This window comes from Rhinolophus hipposideros (genome assembly GCF_964194185.1).
Source record: "Rhinolophus hipposideros genome assembly, chromosome: 7".
NCBI classification, from domain to species: Eukaryota; Metazoa; Chordata; class Mammalia; order Chiroptera; family Rhinolophidae; genus Rhinolophus; species Rhinolophus hipposideros.
Window position 1 is genome coordinate 2464035 of NC_138053.1, and position 25316 is coordinate 2489350.

Below are 25316 nucleotides of genomic sequence, written 5' to 3' on the forward strand. Positions count from 1 at the left end.
TATTCTCTGATCAGAAGGTTTTGAAATTCGATATCAACTGCAAAAAGAGAGTACAAAAAAAAAATACATGAAGATTAAAGAACATACTTAAACAGACCGATCACCAGTAAAGAAATTGAATCAGTCATCCAAAACCTTCCCAAAAGCAAAAGTCCGGGACCAGATGGCTTCACTAGTGAATTCTACCAAACCTTCAAAGAGGATTTAATACTAATCCTGCTCAAACTCTTCCAAAAAATTGAAGAAGAGACAGTACTCCCTAACTCATTTTATGAGGCCAACATTACCCTGATACCAAAACCTGTTAAGGATAACACAAAAAAAGAAAACTATAGACCAATATCTCTGACGAATACAGATGCAAAAATCCTAAACAAAATTCTAGCAAATCGAATACAACTATGCATTAAAAATATTATTCACCACGACTAAGTGGGGTTCATCCCTGGGGCACAAGGATGGTTCAACATCTGCAAATCCATCAATGTGATACATCACATAAACAAAATATAGCACAAAAATCATATGATTATATTAATTGATGCAGAAAAAGCATTTGACAAGATACAACATCCATTTATGATTAAAACATTTAATAAAATAGGTATAGAAGGAAAATACCTTAACATAATAAAGGCCATCTATGACAAGCCTTCAGCTAATCTCATAATTAATGGTGAAAAGCTGAAGCCCTTTGCTCTATGTTCAGGAACATGACAGGGCTGTCCCCTATCACCTCTGCTTTTCAACACAGTGTTGGAAGTCCTTGCCAGAGCAATGAGGCAAGAGAAAGAAATAAAAGGCATCCAAATTGGGAATGAAGAAGTTGAATTATCACTCTGTGCCAATGACATGATGCTATATATAGAAAACCCTAAACACTCCACCAAAAAGCTACTAGAAACAATCAACTAATACAGTAAAGTTGCTGGCTAAAAATCAACGTAGAATAGTCCATTGCATCCCTATATACTAACAATTAAATCTCAGAAAAAGAAATACAAAAAACTATTCCCTTTGCAATTGCAGCAAAAAGAATAAAATACCTAGGCATAAACTTAACCAAGGCTGTGAAGGACCTACATGCTGAAAACTATGACATTTTTGAAAGAAATTGAAGAAGACACAAAGAAATGGAAAGACATTCCGTGCTCATGGATTGGAAGAATCAACATAGTTAAAATGGCCATATTACCCAAAGCAATATGCAGATTTAATGCAATCCCCATCAAAATCCCAATGGCATTTTTTAAAGAAATAGAACAAAAAATCATCAGCTATGTTTGGAACCACAAAAGACCCCGAATTGCCAAAGCAGTCTTAAGAAAAAAGAACAATACTGGAGGTATCACACTGCCTGACTTTAGCTTGTACTACAGGGCTACAATAATCAAAACAGCATGGTATTGGCAGAAAAACAGACACACAGACCACTGGAATAGAATTGAGTTCTGTTTACTCCTGCAGGGATCTGCCCAGATAGGTGGGGCCAGGGGCGGGGTGAGTTGTGAGAGGTGGCCCAGAGCAATGGCGGCGACCACCATCACAGCCGGTACCGCATCCACAGCTCCATCCCCTTTGCCGGATCTAATTGGGCTGCAAATCTGTGTCTGCGGTCCACAGTTCTCAGAGCGGCAAATATTCTGTTCTTTTGATCTGACACTGCTACTGTTCCGCTTCTAGCACGGGACAGATGGGGGCTGTGTGAGCTCTGGGAGGGTAGGGAGGGGTCGGCTAGTCTCAGTGCCTAAGACTTCTGTTCTCTGCTCGGCAGTGAGGGCTTAAACCACCTTTTTCAGCCTTCTTCCCTCAGTCTTTTCTCCGAGGTCCTTGCCGTGAGCGTTGGGTTCAGCCGTGTTATATGCTGCCCCCTCAGCCCTGTGGGCCATAAGCGGAGCCCTAGCAGTCCGAGTTCTTCCCTCTACTGCCACTGCGGTAGTTCTGGAATGCAGCAAGCTCGGAGCACTGAGCTAGGTCTGCGTCCTGTGCCCACGCGGCTCTGTCTCCGCACTTCTCCCTTCCCTCCTCCCCCACTCACGTGATACTCCCACTTTAGGTAAATTCAGTAGTGGGCCTGTTCATCTTGCCTGTCTGCTGTGCAGGGAGTCCTTTGTGGAGCTATTGTTGTTCGATTAGACGTAAATTCCAGGGGAGCTTTACAGAGGTTCATCTCATGCAGCCATTTTGATGACGTCTAAAAACAACATACTTTTAAAGAAGGACAGGGTCGAAAAAGAAGTAAGAAATCAAAAAACACATAGAAACAAATTACAATGAAAACGCAATCATACCAAAATTTTTAGGATTGCAGGGAAAGCAATTTTAAGAGGGAAATTCGTATAATTACAGGCCTATCTCAAGAAAGAAGAAAAACTCCAAATAAACAACCTCATGGTTACACTGTAAAGAATTAGAAAAAGAAGAACAAATGAAACCCAAAGTCAGCAGAAGGAAGGAAATAATAAAAATTAGAGCAGAACTAAATGAAATAGAGAACAAAAAGACAATAGAAACAATTAATGCAACAAGAGCTTGTCGACAAACCCTTGTCTGACTCACTAGGTAAAAAGAGAACAGACGCAAATAAACAAAACCAGAATGAAAGAGGGGATGTCATCACGTATGCCACAGAAATACAAAGGATCATCCAAGAATACTATGAAGGATTATATGCCACCAAATTCAATAACCTAGAAGAAATGGACATGTTGTTAGAAACATATAACCTTTCTAAGCTGAATCACAAAGAATTGGAAAATCTAAATAGATCGATCACCAGTAAGGAAATTGAATCAGTCATCAGAAATCTTCCAAAAAGCAAAAGTCCAGGACCAGATGGCTTCACTAGTGAATTCTATCAAACATTCAGAGAGGATCTAATAGCTCTCCTACTCAAACTCTTCCAAAAAACTGAAGAAGAGACTGTACTCCCTAACTCATTTTATAAGGCCAACATTACTCTGATACCAAAACCTGGTAAGGATAACACACACACACACACACACACACACACACACAAGAAAATCAGAGGCCAATATCTCTGATGAATATAGATGCAAAAATGCTAAACAAAATTCTAGCAAATCGAATGCAACAATGGATTAGAAAGATTATACATCACGAACAAGTGGGATTCATCCCCGGGGCACAAGAATGGTTCTACATGTGCAAATCGAACAATGTGATACATCACATAAACAAAGTAAAGGACAAAAATTATATGATTGTATCAATAGATACAGAAAAAGTTTTGACAAGATACAACATCCATTTATGAGTAAAACACTTAATAAAATGGGTATATAAGGAAAATACCTCAACATAATAAAGGCTCCATATGACAAACCCTCAGTTACTATCATAATTGATGGTGAAAAGCTGAAGTCCTTTGCTCTATGTTCAGGAATGCAACAGGGCTGCTTTTCAACATAGTATCGGAAGTCCTAGCCAGAGCAATCCGGCAAGAGAAGGAAATAGAAGACATGCAAATTGGAAACAAAGTAGTTAAATTGTCACTTTTTGCAGATGACATGATGCTATGTATTGAAAACCCTAAAGACTCCACCAAAAAGCTATTACAAACAATAAACGAATACAGTAAAGTTGCCTTGCCAGTTACAAAATCAATGTACAAATGTCCATTGCATTCCTGTATACTAATAACAAAATCTCATAAAAATAAATTTAAAATACCACAATTCCTATGCAATTGCAACAACAACAACAACAAAATGCCTAGGAATAAACTTAACCAAGGATGTTGAATACTTATATACTGAAAACTGTAAGATATTTTTAAAAGAAATTGAAGAAGACACAAAGAAATGGAAAGACATTCCGTGCTCATGGATTGGAAGAATCAGCATAGTTAAAATGGCCATATTACCCAAAGCAATACACAGATTAATGCAATCCCCATCAAATCCCAATGGCATTTTTTAAAAAAAGAGAACATAAAATCATCAGATTTATACGGAACCACAAAAAACCCCAAATAGCCAAATCAATCCTAAGGAAAAAGAACAATGCTGGAGGTATCACACTATCCTGACTTCAGCTTTTAATACCAGGCAACAATAATCAATACAGCATGACATTGGCAGAAAAACAGACACACAGACCAATGAAATAGAATTGAGAACCCAGAAATAAACCCAAATAAATATGGACAGATAATTTTGGACAAAAAAGCAAAAACGTACAGTGGAGAAAAGACAGCCTCTTCAATAAATGGTGCTGGGAGAACTGGAAAGCCACGTGCAAAAGAATGAAACCAGACTGCTATCTGTCACTGTGTACCAAAATTAACTCAAAATGGATCAAAGACCTAAACATAAGATTTGAAACAATAAAGTACATAGATGAAAACATAGGTACTAAACTTATCAACCTTGGGTTCAGAGAACATTTTATAAATTTGACTCCAAAGGCAAGGGAAGTAAAAGCTAAAATAAATGAATGGGACTATATCAAACTAAAAAGCTTCTGCACAGCAAAAGAAACTATTGACAAAATAAGTGGCAATCAACCAAATGGAAGAAGGTTTTTGCAAACAGTGCCTCCGATAATCCAAAATATATAAGGAACTCATACAACTCAACAACAACAACAAAACAAACAATCCAATTAAAAAATGGGCAGAGGACCTGAAGAGACATTTCTCCAAAGAGGACATACAAATGGCAAATAGACATGAAAAAATGCTCATCATCACTAATCATCAGAGAAATGGAAATAAAAATAATGAGATATCACCTCACACCAGTTAGAATTGCTATCATCAACAAAACAAATAATAACAAGTGTTGGAGAGGCTGTGGGGAAAAAGGAACCCTCATACACTGTTGGTGGGAATGCAGACTGGTGCAGCCGTTATGGAAGGTAGTGTGGAGGTTCCTCAAAAAATTACGAATAGAATTACCACATGACCCAGCAATCCCTCTCCTGGGTATCTACCCATAAAATCTGAAAACATTTATCCATAAAGATTTATGTGCTCCAATGTCCATTACAGCTTTATTTATGGTGCCAAGACATGGAAACAACCAAAGTGTCATTTGATAGATAAATGGATGAAGAAGTTGTGGTATACATACACAATGGAATACTACTCAGCCATAAGATCAAATAGTACCATTTGCAACAACATGGATGGATCTTGAGATTACTATGCTGAGCAAAATATGTCAAAAAGAAAAAGTAGGGAACTATAGATTTCACTGATATGTGGCATATAAAACTGAAAACAACTAAAGAACAAGACAAGCAAATAAAGAAACAAAAACCCATAGACAAAGACAATAGTTCAATGGTTATCAGAAGGTAAGGGGGGAGGGAAGTAGTAGATGAGTGTGGGGACAGAGTCCCAGAGAGCAGTTTCCAGGCTCTTGACCTCACGTGGAAAGGTCCTGGCTCGCGTAGTAGATGGCCATCAGCTGTAACTAGTTGGCCAATAGCCATTGGCCACTGATATAAGTTCTGTCACTAAGTTAGCAATCACAGACTCCAGTTAGCAAGAGGTTGGTTGGTTGGTTGGTTGGTTGGTTGGTTGGTTGGTTGGCAGAGAAGCAGACGGTGGATTGCGGCTAGCAAGTGGGGTTGGTTGTCAGAAAAGCGGATGGCAGACTGTGGATCGTGTGGTTCCTGCTTCCTGTATCTCCAACCCAACCAAGACTATAGTGGTATGACTCTCCTACCTATGGCTCTGTTGGTGTTCCTTTTTGGTCTAACCATATTCTGCGTTCTTGTGCAGGGAGTGGGATCAGAGACCCTGCATGACACATGGCGCAGAGAGCAGGGTATGGTGCCGGCCAGAATTTTCAAAGGGATAATGGAGCAATTTATGTGTATGAAAATTCCGTCTTGGGAAGCCCATGAGGAGCGGCGCCGGGAGCAGGAAACACAATCTGCCTGGGAGAAACGTGACCCCTTGGTGAACTGGTGGTCCTCTCAAACCTGCGGATGGCACGCCACCCTGTTGGCCATAGCAGGCATTGCCTGCTTTTTGCTGGTTCACAGCTGCTGTAGACTCCAAGGGTTGCGGACATCTTACTCCGAGCCCTCCACCCAATCAGACACCTGGCACGGCGAGCAGGATTCTCGCCAGGTAGGAATGGCCTCTGACTCTGGGCAGGAGGACAAGTGGCACCCACACAGTTTGTGTTGCCCAGTAGCCACTATTCTCAGGAGTTGGACCCCCGTGGAGGGGTGGGAAGATGTGGACGGTTCTCCGACCAGCATAGGCCGGAGAAAGCGAAGGTCATTGCGGCCCTGTGGGCTGGGAAGTATTTGCTGAGGCAGCCTGGATGCGGGACTTGTCCCAGGAGGAAACGCTTGCTGAGTCCTCGGTGGAAGATGTGGGTGAGGTCAGGGTTGTCCCTCACCCCCAGGTTGGGGAGGATTTGGAGCCCTCGCCGTGCAGAGAGGGCACACGTTGTAAGGCCAGTGCACAGCCCTGGCGAATGACTGTGGACTCTGGGGAATTGCCTTCCATCCCTGATTTGATGGGCCACTTGACTGTTTGCTTGGGAACGTACCATCATGCAGTGGAACTGGCAGATGTTTACTTTCTGTGTCTCGCCCAGACGCCAACGAGACTGGGGTGCAGGAAGACCCCTTGTTGGGGTACAGGCGGATGTTTACTTCCTGTGTCTCCACCAGCCACCTATGAGAATATGTAAGCACCTTGGCTGTGAGCCACTATTGAGACCAGCATGGTACCCTGAGAAACCCTGGCTGTGCCCAGAGAGCCTGATTTCAGGTAGGTGGTTCTTCAGCTGTGGCTCTAGTGGGGGCCTCATCATCTCTTTTTGGGAGGGGCCACAGAAGAAACATGGGAGCACAGAAGCACTAGATGAGCAGCTAAGGAGCCTCATGTACTTGCATGAAACTAGAATCTGGAGTCGAGATGTGCAAGTTGTAAACATCTTAAAAAATTAAGATCTTTTCCCAAAAATATTTCATCAAAAAACATGAAGAGTCTTCAGTTAAAAAAAACCAAACCACTATTTTCCTAACTCTTCAATTCTTGAAGTGTAGCACATGTGGCAAGTATCTGCTGTAAGCCAGTGGCTTAAATCATAAAAGGGATCGCCCAGTCCTGCCGCCTTTAAGTCAGCCCAAAGCCTAAGCACTGTGGTCCAGCAGACAGAGTGGAATGTGAACACCCCACCCCTGTCCTAGAACCCCTCTACCAAGCTCTACTCTTGGTTGGGACCCTGTAATACTACTATGTTCCCTTGACCTGTCACTACTAGGGCACAGAACACCGCTCCTCCTCAAACCCAAAGTTTCTAAAATGGAACTTCTCAAGTCCCCACCTAAGACGTTCTTCTCTGCCAGTGTCCTCTAAGTGAATCCAGGTGCTTGGAAACCTGGAGGTATCCTTCACATTCCCACTCATTCATTCCTCACGTTCAATCACCTATCTCCTGCTGGACTTACCTCCTAAACAGCACTCATATTCATCCCCTGATCTCCATGTCTACTGTTTCTAACTCCAACTTCTCTGGGTACTTACATGCACTCTTCTCTCACTGCCACAAATTCACTCTCCATGTCACTTCTTCCCAGTCCCCTTTCCAGCCTCTCTTTCCATGCCTTAAGTGTTGCTTTCCCTCCCCGCCCCCTCCGGACTTCTGTCTTATCCCCTCTTCTCCTTTCTCTAGGTAAACCCTTCCTTCTTGTGTCTTCAAATATGATATAGGTACCACAGATGGCCAGTCTATCTCAGGCCAAGTCCTCTCTCCTTAGCTCAATCCCCACACAGCCAACTGTCTACTAGATGAACAGGAGTGTTTAAGAAACTTCAGACTCTCTATACCTTAAACAGAAAACATCATCTCTCTGCCTTCTCCCCAACCTCCTCCAGTGGTGTTACTTATCTCAGAGAATAATGGCACCAGCATCTTTCAATTGTTCAAGCTAGTAGGTATCTTGAGAGTCAGCCTTCACTTCACTTCCCTTCAGCCCCTACATACACTCAGTCCTCAGGTCCTGTTGCCTCTACTTTCTGAATTGGTCCCTTTTTCTCCCACTGCCCCAACCCTAGTCCAAGCTCTCTCAGTGCTCTTCTTCTGACTCTATTCAGCTTCATAATTCATTCTCCACAAAGCAGTCATATTAATCTTTGAATTAAAGAAAAAACACAAAAAACTCTCTCTGATGGCTTCGCTCCCCTTAAATCTCTTCAAAGGAGCTGGTGATGGACATATGGAAGTGTGTGTGTGTGTGTGTGTGTGTATGGTAGTTACATATACATATATAGTCATATCTGTCTATAGATATATAGATATATAGAGATATACACAATGCATATATATATGTATATATACACACACACACACACACACACACACACATATATATATATATGTATCTTTTTATCCTGAAATGTTCACATTGGTCCTCATGAAAAAGCCAAATTCTTTTTTACAAGTCCTCCATAATCTAGGCTCCACCCACATTGCTGCCACTACATCTAACGCATTTCTCTCTTCCTTTCTCTGCTCCAACCATATGGAACCCTGCAGTTGTCTGACATGTTTTCCTCTTAGAATTCTAAACTTTTTCACCTGCTTTACTCTTTGACTAAAACATTCTTTCTCTTTTCTGAACCACATTACTGAGGTATGATCAACATACATAAAGCTGTACATATTCAGCATACACAACTTGATGAGTTTGAAGATAAGTATACACCTGTGAAATCACTGCCACAATCTACACTATAAATTATATTACTATTATCATACTACCTCTATTTTGTGATAAGAACACTTAAATCATATAATCATCTCAACAGATGCAGAAAAAGCATTTGACAGAATTCAACATCCATTTATAGTAAAATCTCTTAACAAATTAGGAATGGAAGGAACATACCTCAGCATAATGAATCCTATATATGATAAGTGCACAACTAATACACTCAGTGGTGAAAGGTTGAATGCTTTTCCTCAAAGATCAGGAATGAGACAAGAATGCCCACCCTCACCACTCCTATTCAATATAGTACTGAAAGTCCTAGATAGAGCAATCGGGCAAGAAAAAGAAATAAATAGCCTCAGAATTGGAAAGGAAGAAGTAAAATTGTCTCTAGTTGCAGATGACATGATTTTATACATGGAAAATTCCAGAGACTCCACTAAGAAACTGTTAGATCTAATCATGAATTCAGTAGAGTTGCAGGATATAAAATTAGCACACAAAAATCAGTAGCATTTCTATATACAGTACAACAAATTATTTGAAAAAGAAATAAAGAAAATTATCTAATTTACAACAGCATCACAAACAATAAAATCATTGGGAGTAAACTTAACCAAAGAGGTGAAAGGTCTCTACTCTGAAAACTATAAGACACTGATGAAGAAAAATTGAAGAAGGCACAAATAAATGGAAAAGTGTTGTGTGTTCATGGATTGAAAGAATTAATATTGTTAAAATGTCCATACTGCCAAAAGCCATCTATAGATGCAATGCAATCCCTATAGAGATTCCAGTGGCATTTTTACAGAAGTAGGAAAAACAATCCTAAAATTTATGTGGTACCAAAAGACCCCAAGTAGTCAAAGCAATCCTGAGAAAGAAGAACAAAACGAGAGGCCTCACACTTCCTGGTTTCAAGCTATACTATTAAGCTATAATAATAAAACAGTATGGTACTGGCACATAAACAGACAAACAGATCTATGGAACTGAATTAAGAGCCCAGAAATAAAAAGCATACATGGTCAACTGATAGATGACAAGGGAGCCAAGAATGATCAATGTAGATAAGACCATTTTTTCAACAAATAGTGCTGGATATTCACAAGAAAAACAATAAAACTGGACCCCTTTCTCACACCACTCACAAATAAACTCGAAACAGATTAAAGGCCTAAATGTAAGACATGAAATGATGAACTCCTAGAAGAAAACATAGGAAAAAAATCTCCTCGACATGGATCTTGGCAATGATTTCTTTTGGATACGACACCTAAAGCATAAGCAATAAAATAAAAATTAAAAGCTTCTGAACAGCAAAAAAAACAATCAACCTAGTGAAAAAACAATCTAAGGAATGGGAAAATATTTGCAAATCATAATCTGATAAGGGATTAATATGAAAATATATAAAGAACACATACAACTCAATAGCAAAAAAGCAAATAATCCAATTTTTTAAAAGGGCAAAAGATCTGAGTAAATATTTTTCCAAAGAAGATATGTGAAAAGTCAACAGGTACATGAAAAGATACTCAACATCAGTAATTATTAGGAAAATGCAAATTAAAACCACAATGGAATATCACCTCATGCCTGTAAGAATGGCTATCATCACAAGGACAAAAAATAAGTCTTTGCAAGGATGTGGAGAAAAGGGAACCCTTGTGCACTGTAGGTAGGAATGTAACTGGTGCAGCCCCTACAGAGAACAGTACGGAGGTGCCTCAAAAAATTAAGACTGGAACTGTGATATGATCCAGCAATTCCACTTCTGGGCATATATCCAAAGGGAATGAAAACACCCACTCGGAAAGATATATGCACCCCCTTGTTCATAGCAGCGTTATTTACAACAGCCAAGGCATGACAACAACCTAAGTGCCCATCCATGGATGAATGGGTAAAGATGTGGTGTATATATGCAATGGAATATGACTCAGCCATAAAAAAATGAGGAAATCCTGCCATTTGCAACAATATGGATGGGACTTCAGGATATTATGCTAATGGAATCCAAAAAGAAATAAAATAAAAGAAAACCTCAAAAACTGAAACAAAAAACCCTCCAAACTCAGAAAAAGATCAGATTTGTTGTTACCGGAGACAGGGCGTGGGGGAGGGGAACCTGGAGAAAGGTGGTCTAAAGGTACAAACTTCCAATTACAGGATAAATATTTACAAGGGGTGTAATGTACAGTGTGATGACTATAGCTACTGCTGTATATGTATGGAAGTTAAGGGAGTAAATCCTAAGAGTTCTCACACAAGGAAAACATTTTCTTTTTCTTCTTTTGCTTTCTCTTTTTATTGTGTCTATAGAGATAATAGATGCTAAATAAACTTACTATAGTAATCATTTCACAATATATGTAAGGCAAACCGTTATGCTGTACACTTTAAACGTATACAGTAATATATGTCAATTATATCTTAAATAAATAGTTTTTAAAAACACTTAGCAAAAAATCTACCCTCTTAGCAAATTTTTAAGTATACAATAAGTAGTAACCACAGGTGCTATGCTGTGCAATAGATCTAGGACTTACTCATCTTGCATAACTGAAACTGCCTGGAATATTCTTACTCCCACACCCTACTCCTACACTCTCTTTCCCTATCTAAATTCAACTCATTTTACAAGTCTTAAACATTTCCTTAGGGAGGCTTTCTCTAACTCTCTAGACCAGGTTATTTTCTCTTGCTATGTTCTCCCATCGCACCCCCATCATCTTTTCATACTCATCTCATTGGTAATTATTAGTTAAATGAATGGTTTTTTTAACGGAACATAAATTTCAGGGAAGCGGAGACCATGTCTATCCATGGTGGCGTCCCCACTGAAAGTGCCACTGGAGTAGAGAAGGCACTCGACACGTCTCCATTATCTTCAAAGCATTCAGTCGAGCCATTGGCCATTGCAATATGTGCATCCAGATTAGAGAGCAGTCTGAAATCCCCAAGGCCTACTCTACCCCTAGATAAGACCAGGAATTTGCTCTGGATTTTATCACATATATACTCTAACCCTGCACTATGAAGGCATTTGCATAGCCAGCCATGGCCAATGCCAGCAGGGAAGAGAGAACCAAGGACTTGTGCAATCTAGAGGTTAGGAAAACTAAACAGAACTGATGGTCTGGTTCCCTCTAGGAGTAACCGTTATATAAATCACAACAGCCAACAAATGTAGCGGCCTTGAGCCCAAGAGTTCTAAATGGAAGAGAAACATCACAAGAGGCTTCTGGACATGGGGATATTGGTGTCACAGGTCTCAGAGAGTGGGTGTATCCTGCTTAAGATGGACCTGAGTAATGTGTCCCAAACTCATGGGTAGAGGAGTGGCTGGGGTGGAGACCAGAGCACCAGTCAACTGCTTTTGTCAGAGCTCTTGTGTTTCTGCTGGAGCTAAGACATCATCTTCGCTGCCCTCACGTATCAGCCCTTCCAGTCCTTGGACTCTCAGACTCAGACTGGGACTTCATATACCTCTGATTCTCAGGCCTTCAGACTCAGACTGAGTTATACCACCAGCTTTCCAAAGACAAGAGACAAGGTGGGGAGCAAAACTATAAACAAGAGATGGGACAAAGGGACTAGTGTGAGTGGGAGATTTCATGTTCGTTTGGAATTTGGAGCATTGACCACCTATGCAGCCCATACTTTCCGAATGACCCTTTTGAAGGAAGCAATTCTTCAAATCTACTGCTGAAGTTATCCCCGCTGGCTCAGTGACTGTGAGGGCCTGCGCCTGTGGGTGACCCTGAAGGTCTCCAGAGACTTGGGCTTGTGGGCTGGGCAAGATGGCAAGGATGACCATCTTGGGTCCCCTTGGGTCAGAATGGCTTCCCAGCTCTTCCGAAAAATGATCGGCCTGGAGGCATCATGGAGTATGCAACCAGCAGTTGTGATACACAGGTCAAAACCTGCTTTTTAAGAACAGGATTGTTAACCTGCACAAGTTAAAATACACATGTCCTTTGCCCATAATTCATGAGTCTGAATGGAGCTTCTGGCAAAAGCTGCACCCAGCGGGAAGCCCTGGGGCTGGGAGGGGCCAGCTAAGGTGATCACATCTGTGGATCCTCACATCGCTTGTTTACTTACCTCTATCATGGGTCCTTGGGCTCACAAATTTTTTTTAGGAACGTATGCACACAGGAATTCTGCCTTTTATTAGTCCTTGAGGTTCCTGATCGAGCTGAGGCATTTTCCGATAGTTTGAAGGTCTGACAGTGTCTGTCTATTGTCTTCCTTTAGGACTGGCTGCCTGATAGGATTGAGCAGTCTTGTGTGACACTGTTTTATACGCGAGTCCAGAATAAGACAGAACCTTTTCTTCCCAAAGAAGACTGATGTATGGGAGAAATCTGAAGCCATCTGATTTTACTCCACGTAAAAGTGATCTATCCACTCTTCTCTCCTTAGGGGACTTTTTTTCCCTCTTATCATTTAGACATGTTACAATAAATGCCTGGTTAATAGTTTCTGATTAATGTTATGATGAAAGCTTTCAATTTCTAATCTCATTTATTTTCTCAGTCCTGGAAACCTGTTTTCCTTTCACAGGATGGGTATTGATTGCTTTGGCCCCAGGCAAGCTGCCTTTCATCCTAAGGGTCCCAGAGTCAGCCCTGAACCACAGTAAGACTTTCTGTGCTTCCTAGTCCTGACACATCTGAACTTCTGAGGAATTAAAAGCTAATGAACATTTTCAGAGAATAGTTAGAAAGACTGTAGATGGACTTATTTCTCAGTGAAAAAAATCACAAAGAAAAGATGGTATTTTCTACTAGTTGAAACGTTCCCATTTAATAAAAGCATAAGATTTTGCGTCATTTCTTATAGGTTAATTTCTATAAATGTATGTGTGTACACCATATGAAAATTATATATGTGTGTGTATTACATAATGCTCTGATTTTTTTTCAAGCAGTGGGGATGGCTTTCTTAGTAATGTATTTATTATTCACCTAATTTGTGCTCTCAGCAGTATAAAATAGCACAAAATGAGAGAAGAAGCAATACAGTTTGTAAAACAAGCACTTGACATAGATTATTCCATGTGAAAGGGAGCCCTGCCCAGGGACCTTGCATTCACCTGGTCCAGACATCTGCACATGCTATTAAGGAGGAAGTGGGTGCTAGTATCTAAGGGGGGCTGTGCTATATGGGCCGGGAGTAAGGACAAAAGACTCGCTGTGGGCCCGCAATGGCCATGAGGGGCACCTGGATGAAGGCCTTGAAAAATGTAGACTCTAAACTGAGCTCGTTTCTGAGAATATTACGCATTTTTCAGGAAGCTGGCTAGGTCAGGGTATGGACCTGTGGCTCTCAAACTTGGCCATGTAACAGAATCACCTGGAAGGCTTGTTAAAACACAGGTTGCTGGACTCCACCCAAGTGTGTGTGTGATTCCGGATGTCTCAGGTGGGGCCCGAGAATCTGCATTGGTAATAAGTTCCCAGATGAGGTCTATGCTGCTGGTCAGGGACCAGACCTTGAGAGCCACAGAATATTGTATGGACGGTGGCTCTCCAGACCCTGAGCCCAGCCTTTGGTCTTTATGGCACCAACAGCTCAACTCCTGCGTTAAGGGTCAGCAGAAAACCTAGGCTTCTATAGAGTTTGCAGCAGGGCATGCTCTGGGGGAAGTCAGAGGCATAAAACTTCCCCTGTCTCCAGCGTGAGTGTACAATAAGGGGCAGGCAACTGCACACAAGGGTGGTACCCATACCCGACCTTCCCGACGCTTTCATAAAGTAATGCAGAGAGCAGCAGGGGAAGAGTGGCTGAAGTGCCATGGAGATTACAGGGCAGGGAGCGGGCTCTCTGGCCTGTTCACAAGGAACGTGTAGCTTTGGTGCACTGGGCTGTGCTTCGACGTGGAAGCAGATGGACCCTCACTTCCTTTGGGGATGGGGCAGCCATGCAGGACTGTCATCACCATCACCACCAAGGCTGACCTTTGCCAGGTCCAGGTCACTGCAAAGTAAATGCCTCAACGAGTGTGGGGAGACCATCATCTTAGCAAGCCTTAGCAGTGACTTCCCCTGTTACACCCTCTGTCTCCCCAGAATACAGCCTAAAGTGGCAATCAAACCTGGGAGTCCCACCTGTCCCCATAACCCTCCGCCTGTGCCCCTACCTTCTTAGGGACAGTGCTCCACCCATTGTCCTATTCTCCCCTCCGTTGGTGATGAGGTCTTATCCTTCACTGGTTTCCTTCTCTCAGCACACAGAGATATTCAAATCTCTCTCATCTTAAAAATAAAATTAAAAAAATAAAAAACTCAACTCAGGGCTTCGTTCAGCTCCTCCCTTTCACAGATAAGTACCTGGAACTAGTTGTAGGGATCACCTGCCATTTAGCCATCTACTCACTCCCATCAGGCTTGTCTCCACCACTTCACTGCTTCTACTCATGTTAAATTCCCAATAGGCATTCATTCAGTCATTAAGCTACCAGCTACCTTTTGAGCCACGTGCCAAGCATGGTCCTCCATACTTGGGATGCAAAGACATGTGCCCCACAGAGCTTACAGTCTAGTGATGGGAAGGTAGAGAGAAACAAGACACACGATAAATAATGTCTATGGCAGCTAGAAGTGGATGGGAGCTGAGAAAAAGAGCAGCAGCAGATCAGGACAAGGAGGGATGAGAAGATGGGGGCAGGATGGACATGTAGGTTACAGGCCAAGTTTGACATGCTGGGTCCAGAATTTTTCTTCAATTAATTCAAAACAGATGAAAGACAAGGATATTAGCTATGATAACATACGTATGGACTTTTGAATTGCTGGGCTTTATGAAGAAATCCTATGCAAATTCCACTGAGGATGAAACCCAGCCTGAACTTGAAAGCACAAAAAGAATCTGTGGTCTCCAAAAGGGAGTGATTTTAGGATCCAGAGTGGTCCCCATCACCTCCTTCGCTCATGTAGCCTGGCTGTTCATTGTATCATGAGAGCACAAAACCTGTCATTCCATAAAGGAGGCTCAAATGTAGATGAGGGGCCAATGAAGCATCTCAAAGGTACTGAGCAATCAGGGATAAACCAGGGAAATCACAAACCAGGCAGGTTTTGATTGGAAGTAGGAATTCTGCACTAGGTAGCTACCTAGGAGAACAAAATCAAGACTACAACAGAAGAAGGGGAAGAAATGCAATAAACGTTAATCCTTACAATTCTGTCCTGAGTCATTCCCAACAAGGTTATTTTCTAGGGGCCGAGGCATCAAGGGTTCACGATGGGGCAACAGACACAGAGACCCCAGCAGGGCTTCTCCCAGCACTAACTCTGGGCAATGTGGAGGAGGACTTAACACCAGGCAGGAGAAGGAAGCCCACTGGTACGTGGTTATCAGGTCCTAAAGCAGTCCCTTCGCCCATCCGTGGGGTTCATTTATCTGAACTCTAAAACGAAGAATTTGGAGTGTATCAATGTGTCCAAATTTAATTTTTTTTTTACAGTGGAATTCTTTTTTCAAATAAAATCTTAAGCAAAACCCAGTATATAAAATATCTAACAGTGGACCTGATCTGGGCTGAGGGCCCAGCAAGAGGCGCATTCTGCCTCCTCCTCACTCACCTCCCCCATCATTCTTCTTAGAAGCATTTCCGAGAAAAGGGAGGGTCCCACAGAATGTGGTCCTTCCCTCCTCTGGCACCCTACAATTCTATAATGTATGTGACCATCAAAGTTCATAGAATGGAAATACTATTAGGTTCCTGCAAAAATAATTGCAGTTTAAAAGGTTAAAAATCATTGCAAAAGCTGCAATTACTTTTGCACCAACCCAATAATTTAAGGCAATTAATTAAAAAAAGAAACATTTAAAGAGACAATTGAACTGGAAGAGCATGCGAAAACATTCTCTTACTCATGCCCAGAGTGGGTCACCTAGGCATAGAATAAATCGTTCAACCCTTCAAGGGGAGAAAGCCCAGGATTCCCTGCCTAAGGAGGGGTGACAACCTTGCTGGAACATCTTCAGGGACAGGGGTGAGGTAAATGAATCTGTCGTTCACCAGCTAAAGAAGCTTTAAATATACATTAAGGCAGTTCTGCTCACAAATGTGAACAAACCAAGAAGATAGGATGCCAGGTCACAAACCTTGATTCCAAGTTCAATATTTTCTCCTCCATACACATCCATCCCAGGGTCCAGAAGGCCGATTTCACCAAAGAACTTCCTGTTGACCACGAAGGAGCAGCCAATCATGGCTGGCGTCCTGTGGAAGAAAGATAGAAGCTAAATTTATGTGATCCACACACACATATACACACACACACACACACACACACACACTTTTTTCAGCCATAAGAAAAAAAGGAAACCTCACCATTTACAACAGCATGGATGGGCTTTGAGGGCATTATGCTAAGTTAGATAAGCCAGATAAAGACACATATTGTATGGTATCACTTCTATGTAGGATTAAAAAAACCCAAACTCATCAAAACAGAGAGTGGAATGGTGGTTACCAGAGACTAGGCTTGGGGGAATTGAGATGTTGTTAAAAGGTACAAACTTGCACTTAGAAAATGAGTAAGTTATGGAGATGTATGAACAGTGTAGTGATTACAGTGAACAGTCCTACATCATATCCTTCAAAGTTGCTAAGAGACTAGATCTTAAATGTTCTCACCACAGAAAAGAAATATTAATTATGTGATGTGTTAGAAGCGTTAGCTAACGCTACGGTGGTCATCGTATTGCAATGTATAAATGAACCAATCAACATGTTGTCACCTTAAACTTACACAATGTTTGTCGTGCAGGGCGGCCTGCGGGGCCTCTTTTGGGATCTCTAGTCCCGCTCCCCATATAAGAACGCAGGACATGGTGAGGCCAAAAAGGAACACCCACGGAGCCACACATAGGGGAGTCATACCACTATATTCTCACTGGCGGCTGGGTTGGAGACACAGGAAGCAGGAGCCACACGATCTGCAACCCGCAGTCTGCTGTGCTAACTGCTCAGCAGTTAGCAGTAGCTCAGCTAACTAGCTCAGCTGCCATCTTCTTATTAGCCCCCATTTTTCCTGCTAGCATAGCCACGGCAGTTATATTAGTGGCCAATGGCTCACTGGTTACAGCTGACGGCCAACTAGCCACAGCTGATGGCCATCCAATCACAGTTGATGGCCATTTACTACCTGAGCCAGCACTTTTCTATGTGAGGTAGAGAGCCTGGAAACTGCTTTCTGGGGTTCTGTCCCCACAATGGTATATGACAATTATATCTAATTTTTTAAAAAGAAGGAGCTGAAGTCATTATGGCATCGGTACCAGAAGCCCTTCACAGGCACCATCGTAACAGGTGCTACGTTCCACTCTGCTAATGGAGTACCTTCCCTTGAGGCCTCAATTCCTGCACCCTCATTCTCCACAAAGCTGTTTCAGCTTCAGACAAATGACAGGCCCCGAAGCCTGTAGGGATAAGCTGGCTCCTCTGTATCTTGGACAGGAACAGTCTCACATATCTCATGAAGCCTGCAAACAACGGCACTGGTTCTCATGGCACATCTGGTGACAACCGTCCGTGGGCCGTCTCCAAGAAGCTCAGAGGTGATGAACAAGATGTATGTGCTCCCTGTCTCAGGAAGAAGAGCTTTACAAGTTGGGGGTGTGAAGGGAAATGAGACAGGAAGGTCAACAGGAAGAGGCCCAGTCTCCACATCCTGGTAGGAGAAAGTGGATCAGCAGAAGGCAGAAGACTCAAAGGACATCCCTGGTGCCCAAAGGGGTCAATAGTAAGCCCTGAGAGACGACCTCTGTCCACACAGAGGGGAGCTGAGCAAGAGAGATGAAAAGTATCTACAGGGTAGCTTGGCCATACAGTCTGAAAATAAAGATTAATATTTTATTTCTGCATATATTAATATCCTTGATTATTCTTTTAGAATAGGCCAGAGGCACAAGTAGAACTCAGTGAAAACCAGAGACAAAAACCATCTGAGGCAACACATCACGGATGCATGGATATGAATTGGCGGAAATGCAGCATTCGTCTACCATGTTCGTTGCAATTTTGCATGAAACACAGAACCATGATTGCTAATGAGGACAACACACTGACACATTTTACATTGCATGGTATTATATTATATTACATCCTATATGTCATGTAACATCAACAAATCCTTTATGATGTCTTTCTGCCTCTGTTTCCAAACTCTATAGGTATGCTTGTATAATAAACTGATTCAGGAAACATTTTCTCAGCACCTACCATATCTAAGGCATTTTACTGGTGCTGTAGGGGTAAAGAAACATACACTATACTTCCTGCTTTCAAGCAACCAAGAGTCATCATCATTATTACTATATTATTGTTATTGTTACAGCAGTCATGTATTGAGTAATTACTATGTCTCCAACGCAGTGCAAACTGCTTTTCATACATTGTCTCATTTAAAAACCTCCACAGCCCTGTGAAGGAGGTAGGACCATGTCCATTTAAAAGCCGTGGCCCACGGAGACTTAGTGACCTGCTTCTGAGTCCCAGAGTAGAGCTCAGAACCCATGCAGCTGCCAAGCCCTTGATTCCAGCCCTTTTGACTCACTCTCCTGCAGCAGCTTCATGGAAGAGCTGGTGAACCTCACTCCTCCAACGCCAGACATGCCATGAGGACACTTCGTGAGCAAAAGAGACAGCTTATACAGGAGGCCCAGTGAAACTCCCCTGCCCCCCCATGTGAAAGTACCGTGTTTTGCCATGTGTAATGTACACCCATGTCTTTGGCTCAAAGTTTCAAGGGGAAAACCTTTCATTTTAATTTTTTAACTCAAATTTTTATTTGTTTACCTCTAGGTACTTTTTTGTATTATAAAGAAATTTTAGCATTTTTTTTTTTTTTACATTATGGTATAAGAAATTTCATGTAACAAATAATTACAAAACATAAGAACTGATACAAGGTATAAGAAATTTTATGTATTGGTAACAAATTTACGATATTTACCCATCATAGAAGGCCAAGAACTCCGGGCGGGCGTTGCAAGTTTGTTGAAAGTTCAACAAAACCGATTATCGTATTCCAGGGTATTATTTTGCATACGGATATTGTTATTGATTTCTAGAGTTACACTTTTAACTCATAAGCACAAATAAAAGAATTAAAAACATTTATATAAATGTGGAATTAGTACTCCCCATGTATAATGTGCATCCTTATTTTTTCCTCACAAATTTGGGCAAAAAGGTGCACATTATACACAGCAAAATATGGTATTAGTTGGAATTCTTTTGAGCTGGAATATAGACCTCAGTCTCAGATCCTCATCTGCTCCTTCTGACTTTGAGCTTAATGTCCAGATTTCTGATTCCATGGCATACCTCTAGGTACCCATGAGATAGGGCAGCACTGAGGCTCACTGGGAAAAGCAGTGTTCAGAGTTGAAAGGACCTAGTTTGAATGCTGGCACTGCCATTGAAAACTGTACTTGGTTATGTTAACGGAGCGTTCTGGATCCCAGGTAAGACTCTCCGGAGTGTTGCCGTGAAAAGATGTGAGATGCGCTCAGTGCATAGGGCGGGAGTTCAGTAAAGAATGTTCCTTTGCCCTCCTACTGAGGCCCATCCATTTTTCCCCCAGAAACATCACCCAATCACACATGGGATGCTGCCCTCCACTGGTGCAGCTGTGCCACTCCAGCTACAAGGCCGGAGGAGGGGTTGCGGGGTGGGGGTGCGGGGCAGAAACCACTTCAGTGTCTGTCAATCATTTCCTTCGGACCTTGGCCCCTCTGAGAGAGCAGACCTGAAGCCTGGGAAAGCACTATGTAAGCCCATCCCCTGGCCTCAGTTAACAATCAAATTACGTTTTTCCTGAAACTTGGAATGGTGCTGGGAGCTAGAACTAGATGGTCTCAGCCATGTGTGGAGCACCAGCTGCCACGTGATGCAGTGCAGCCCTAGTGGCCACAGATGATGGCACATTGGCAAGACGCAGATGCACAGTGGGGGTGTGAGCCGGGGGTGGGGCTGCCTGCTGACGTCAGCTTCCTGTCTGCTGGCGGAGCTGGCTCAGTTCTCTCCCCCAGACCATGGGAGAGCCCCCTGTATCTTTGGGGTCTGTCCTCCTTGACTTAAACCATGTTAGATAAGCGTCTGTTCTTTGCAACCCAAACTGTGAGGATGACACATGCTGTCCCCTCTTACTTATGACCCAGAGGGAGGAGGGAGTTTTCATCACCTGCCCAGAAGTGACAAACTGCAGGGAAATTCATTCGGGGAGCGTTAAACACCAGGGTCCACCCTAGTGATGGAGAAATGCCAGTGACACGCGTGCGTGAGACGGGAGATGAAGCCTGGGCGTGCTGGAGTCTGCAGAGAAGGGGCACAGCAGCCAGCCTGGGGTTAACTCAGTTTTCTAGAGTGCAATTGCTGAGCACATCAAGGAATTCTGGTCGGAACAATCTCCCGCAAAAGCCTGTGCTTGGTGTTTAAAATTGTGTTGTTAACAAGCATAGCTAGTTAAAATCCTGCCTCAAGACGCTATACTTTCTAACTCCTGAAGGCAACCAAGGCAGTTAAAATCACAGGGCAGTCAACAAACACTCTTAATTAAACAGGTGGCTTTGGACACTGCCTCACGGGTAAAAGGAATGCTTCTCTGAGATCAGCTCAGGGCACACCTGGGCCCACCTGTACCAGTGTCACCCGGATGGCTCCTTAGAAAATGCAGATTCCTGGGGGTGGCCCCGAACTATGGAACCAGATTTACAGAGATGGGACTCAGGAATTTGTGTTTGTACCAGCAGAGCCAACCTGTGGAGACGTCTCCCTCTCGAACTGTCAGGTCCCCCAGAGCAGATGGGTTACCCCTCCCATTGCTCATGGTATTCTCAGGAGCTGGTGCCTTGCCTGGAACAGTGCAGGCACTCACTGGATCCTGTTGAATCAATGGATGAGTGTAGCAGATGTAGATGAATGCCCAGGTGGGGAAGGGCTCCATGATGGCTCAGGGACAAACTGGCTGAACTGAAATGAACCAGAACAGAAGGACACACGGAGCCATTACATTTCCCCTGTCTCTAGTCCTGATGCTGTACCCCGCTTCTTGTAAGTGTGTATATACACACATATATGTATGTAATATAACTGGCTTTATATGGATGATGTTTTTGGTTGTGGTGTTAAGGGGAGAATTCACAGTACCAGTCACCTTGGGTCCCCTGTCAGCTGGTCACAGCTCTGTTCAGTATATCTGACCAGGTTCCACATCAGAAGCCCTGAGACAGGACTGAGAGGACACTAGTGCCTCCTCATTAAAACCAGGCCCTAGCGGCTGCCCAGGCTGGCACAAGGGCCCACAGGAGGCCATGGCAAAGCTGACCTCTATGTGTGTCTGGGCCGGCCATCAGAACCCAAAAATGAAGGGCAGGAGGCTATTCCTAAGGTGATGGAAATGTGGAATGAACTCATGACCATTTTAGCTGTATTGCTGGCATGTGAAACGGTTCCCTGAAGGCCCTAGTCGCAAATCTCCACAGTGTCATGAAAAGTGCATCGGCGCTGCTCCCAGTCTCTGCTATAGCAAGGCAGGACCCGACGGGACCGTGGGGAAAGAGAGGCTGGAAGCAACCTGGAGATCAGCCCTCTGGAGGTGGCCGCCCCACTAAGCCACGATCCGGGCCCTGAGAACAGCAGGGCTCGGAGGCCTGCCCCACAGTGCAGGCAGAAGTGCAAGGTTCCTGGCAGGCGGTTAATGTACATGGTGAGTGTGGAGACTAAATAACTAAGAGAGACACGTCCTCAGCCATGGCTAGACCAGCTAACAGTGCAGGTGAGTTCAGTGGGACGAATGCTTTGAATTCTGGAACTATCTGACTAGACTGATGATGAGTAGCTGTCCTCTTGAATGGGAAGAAACAGGTCTCCAACAGAAAGCCACCACCTGGCCCTACCTGGGACCCACGACACCGGTTAGCCAGACCTGTCCTTCGTAAACCAAGAGCCAAGTGAGCCCACCTTCCCCTCCAAGGCTCCCTCGCCACTTTCCCAGCCGTGCGAGGCGCAGTTAATGGCACTTCCAGGCTGAGGAGATTCTGGAACGTGAGCCCATAGCCTCATTTCTCAAACGCAACTGCGATTACCACCATTAGTGTAAACATTTCCATTCAAAACCATTCAAAAATGATAATCATATTAAGGGGTCTGCCAAAGTCTAATAGCTCCATTACACAGGAGAAGAACTGAAATTAAAAATAATCACTCTTATTGATGTTGCAGATTATATGCAACACACACAACACTTCCAGCTGAGAGATGAGAAAGGAGATGGATGCGCGAGGAAAGGGTGGCAGTACTAGGAACCTTCACCAAGATATGCAAAACTTCCGCTGTGTCAATTCTTCCTCTTCTCACAGGTGACAAAGACCCATTCTGTGTTCTACGTATTTCCCCTCTTCAAAACCCTTCACTGGCTCCCTATTTCCTCCTAAATTGAGCACAGCTTCCTCTTTGGCATTCCTGCCCTTCTCAGTACCTTTCCAGTCAATGCCCCTTAGACTTTGTGGCTTAGCTACACTGGGCTCTGCATTCATTGTTCAGGAAATATGTCCCAATTTGTGCCTGTACCTTCCTCACTCTCAACTGATGACTTTGCTGCCTACTTCTCTATTAAAGTAGCAAACTAAATAGAATGTCCTACCTCCCACATATACCCACTTACCATTATCTGTCACCCACTTTCCTTCCTTTTGCTATAATTGACTGTCCATGCTCTTAGCTGAGGCCAAACCATCCTTTCTTGGTACTCAAGAACCTCATCTCAGCGATCTCCTATGTCCCAAATATACCTGTATTAGATATCTTTTCTTGTTTTCTGCATTCTTGATGATTTGGTATCTGGGGACTTGCTGACTGGGGAGAGAGTGCCCCTCCCAAGGTAGCCCAGGAAACAGCAAAGGAGAGCAAACTAACCCAGAGCCCATACTCCCAGCCACCTCCTCCACCTGGTTCTTACACTCCAGGGAGTAATCTCCCTGTGCTCTGATCATCCCAGGGCCAGGAACCAGACACCTGGAGATACCCCCTACACCCCTGAGCCTGGCGAAAGTAATCCAAACACAGTAAAAACCCATGTCCATGCTTTCCTCTCCTTCCACCTCCGACTGACGCAGGTGCTTCTCCATATGGCCCTGTGTGGCATGGCAGTTTCTTCCTCTTGGGAACTGTGAATAACTATCTTTTTAATGACAATCACCTCCTAATCTGTTGTCCTTACCAGACCTGAGTAAAATAACCATTTTATCATACATTTTAGAACAACACTGCATATCATCAGCTTCCCACCTGGGCTGGGTCATTCCTAGCTGCTTACACAGCCTACAAATCCCCCTCTTGACCCTTTTCCCTTACAGCTGTCCTCCCATTTTTTGCTCCTCCTTGTTGAAAAACCCCTTTAAAGAGTTGTCTAAACCTAGTGACTCTAATTCCTCTCTCCAGTTCTCTCCTAAACCCGTTCAACTAGGCTTTCCCCTCACCATTCCACAGCAAGGACATTTGTCAAGGTCAGAGATCACTCATCCTTCTAAATCCAATGGTCAAGTCTCAGTTTTCATCATGCGCACCTCCTAGCTGCATTTGATAGAGTGGATCACTCCCTTTTGTTGGAAGCAGGATCTCCACTGGGCATTCAGGGTTCCACACATGCTTGTCTTCCCAAATGGCTCCTTTCAATCTTCTTGGCTGGCTCTCCTTTTCTCCAGGACATTCAAGGCAGTAGGACTCCAGGCAGACCCCTCAGATCTCCTCCCTCTTCTCCATCTACACTCACTCCTTGGTGATCTCATGGATTTCAGTAACATTTATATTCCAATAGATTCCCAATTTACACTCCAGTTTGAATCCTTCCTCTAGATTCCAGCCTGGTATATCCAACTGTCTACTCAATGTTTCCATTATGTCTAAGAGATCTCTCAGATCTGGCTAAATGGAATTTTTAACCTTCCCTCCACTCAAACCCGTTCCACCCACAGTCTTTCCTATCTTAGGTGATGTCAACTCCAAATGCTGAAGTAAAAACCTTGGTGTCTGTCTTGGTGCCAAGAAGTCAGAAAATATACCTACCTTCAAAATATATCTGGGATGATGACCTCTCAACCCCTTCACCAATACGAGCACAATACTCTCTGTATTACCACAACAGCCTCCTAACTGGCTTCTGCTTCTACCCTTGTTCTCCTTCAGTCAACTCTAAAGAGAGCATCTAGAATAATCTATTTAAACATAAATCAGATCAGAATGTACCTCTGCTGGAAACCATCCAATGACTCTCATTTCCTTCAGAGTAAAAGCTAGGACCTCACAATGGTCTACAAGGCTCCATCTAGACAATCTGCATTCCTGGGAATTCTCTGACCTCCTCTCCATGCCCTCTCTGCTCTAACCACTTTTCTAGGTATATACCCCAAAGAACTAAAAACAGGCGTTCCAATACCACCTTGTACACACATGTGCATAGTACCATTATTCACAGTAGCCAAAAGGTTTAAACAACCCCAAAGCCTATCAGTTGATGAATGAATAAAATGTGGTACATGCATACAATGAAACATGTATGGGTATTCCATCCACTAAAAAGTATAAA

General features: G+C 43.2%; 1 protein-coding gene across 2 annotated transcripts in view; it reads right to left on the bottom strand.

Annotated features, from left to right (window-relative positions):
• GALNT17 (polypeptide N-acetylgalactosaminyltransferase 17) overlaps nt 1-25316 on the bottom strand; it is a 553074-nt gene that overhangs the window by 104285 nt on the left and 423473 nt on the right. For both annotated transcript variants that reach the window (XM_081054105.1, XM_081054106.1), the window contains exon 6: nt 16828-16945. In XM_081054105.1, the coding sequence (XP_080910231.1) occupies nt 16828-16945 (118 nt within the window). The remainder of the gene's footprint in view (nt 1-16827; nt 16946-25316) is intronic.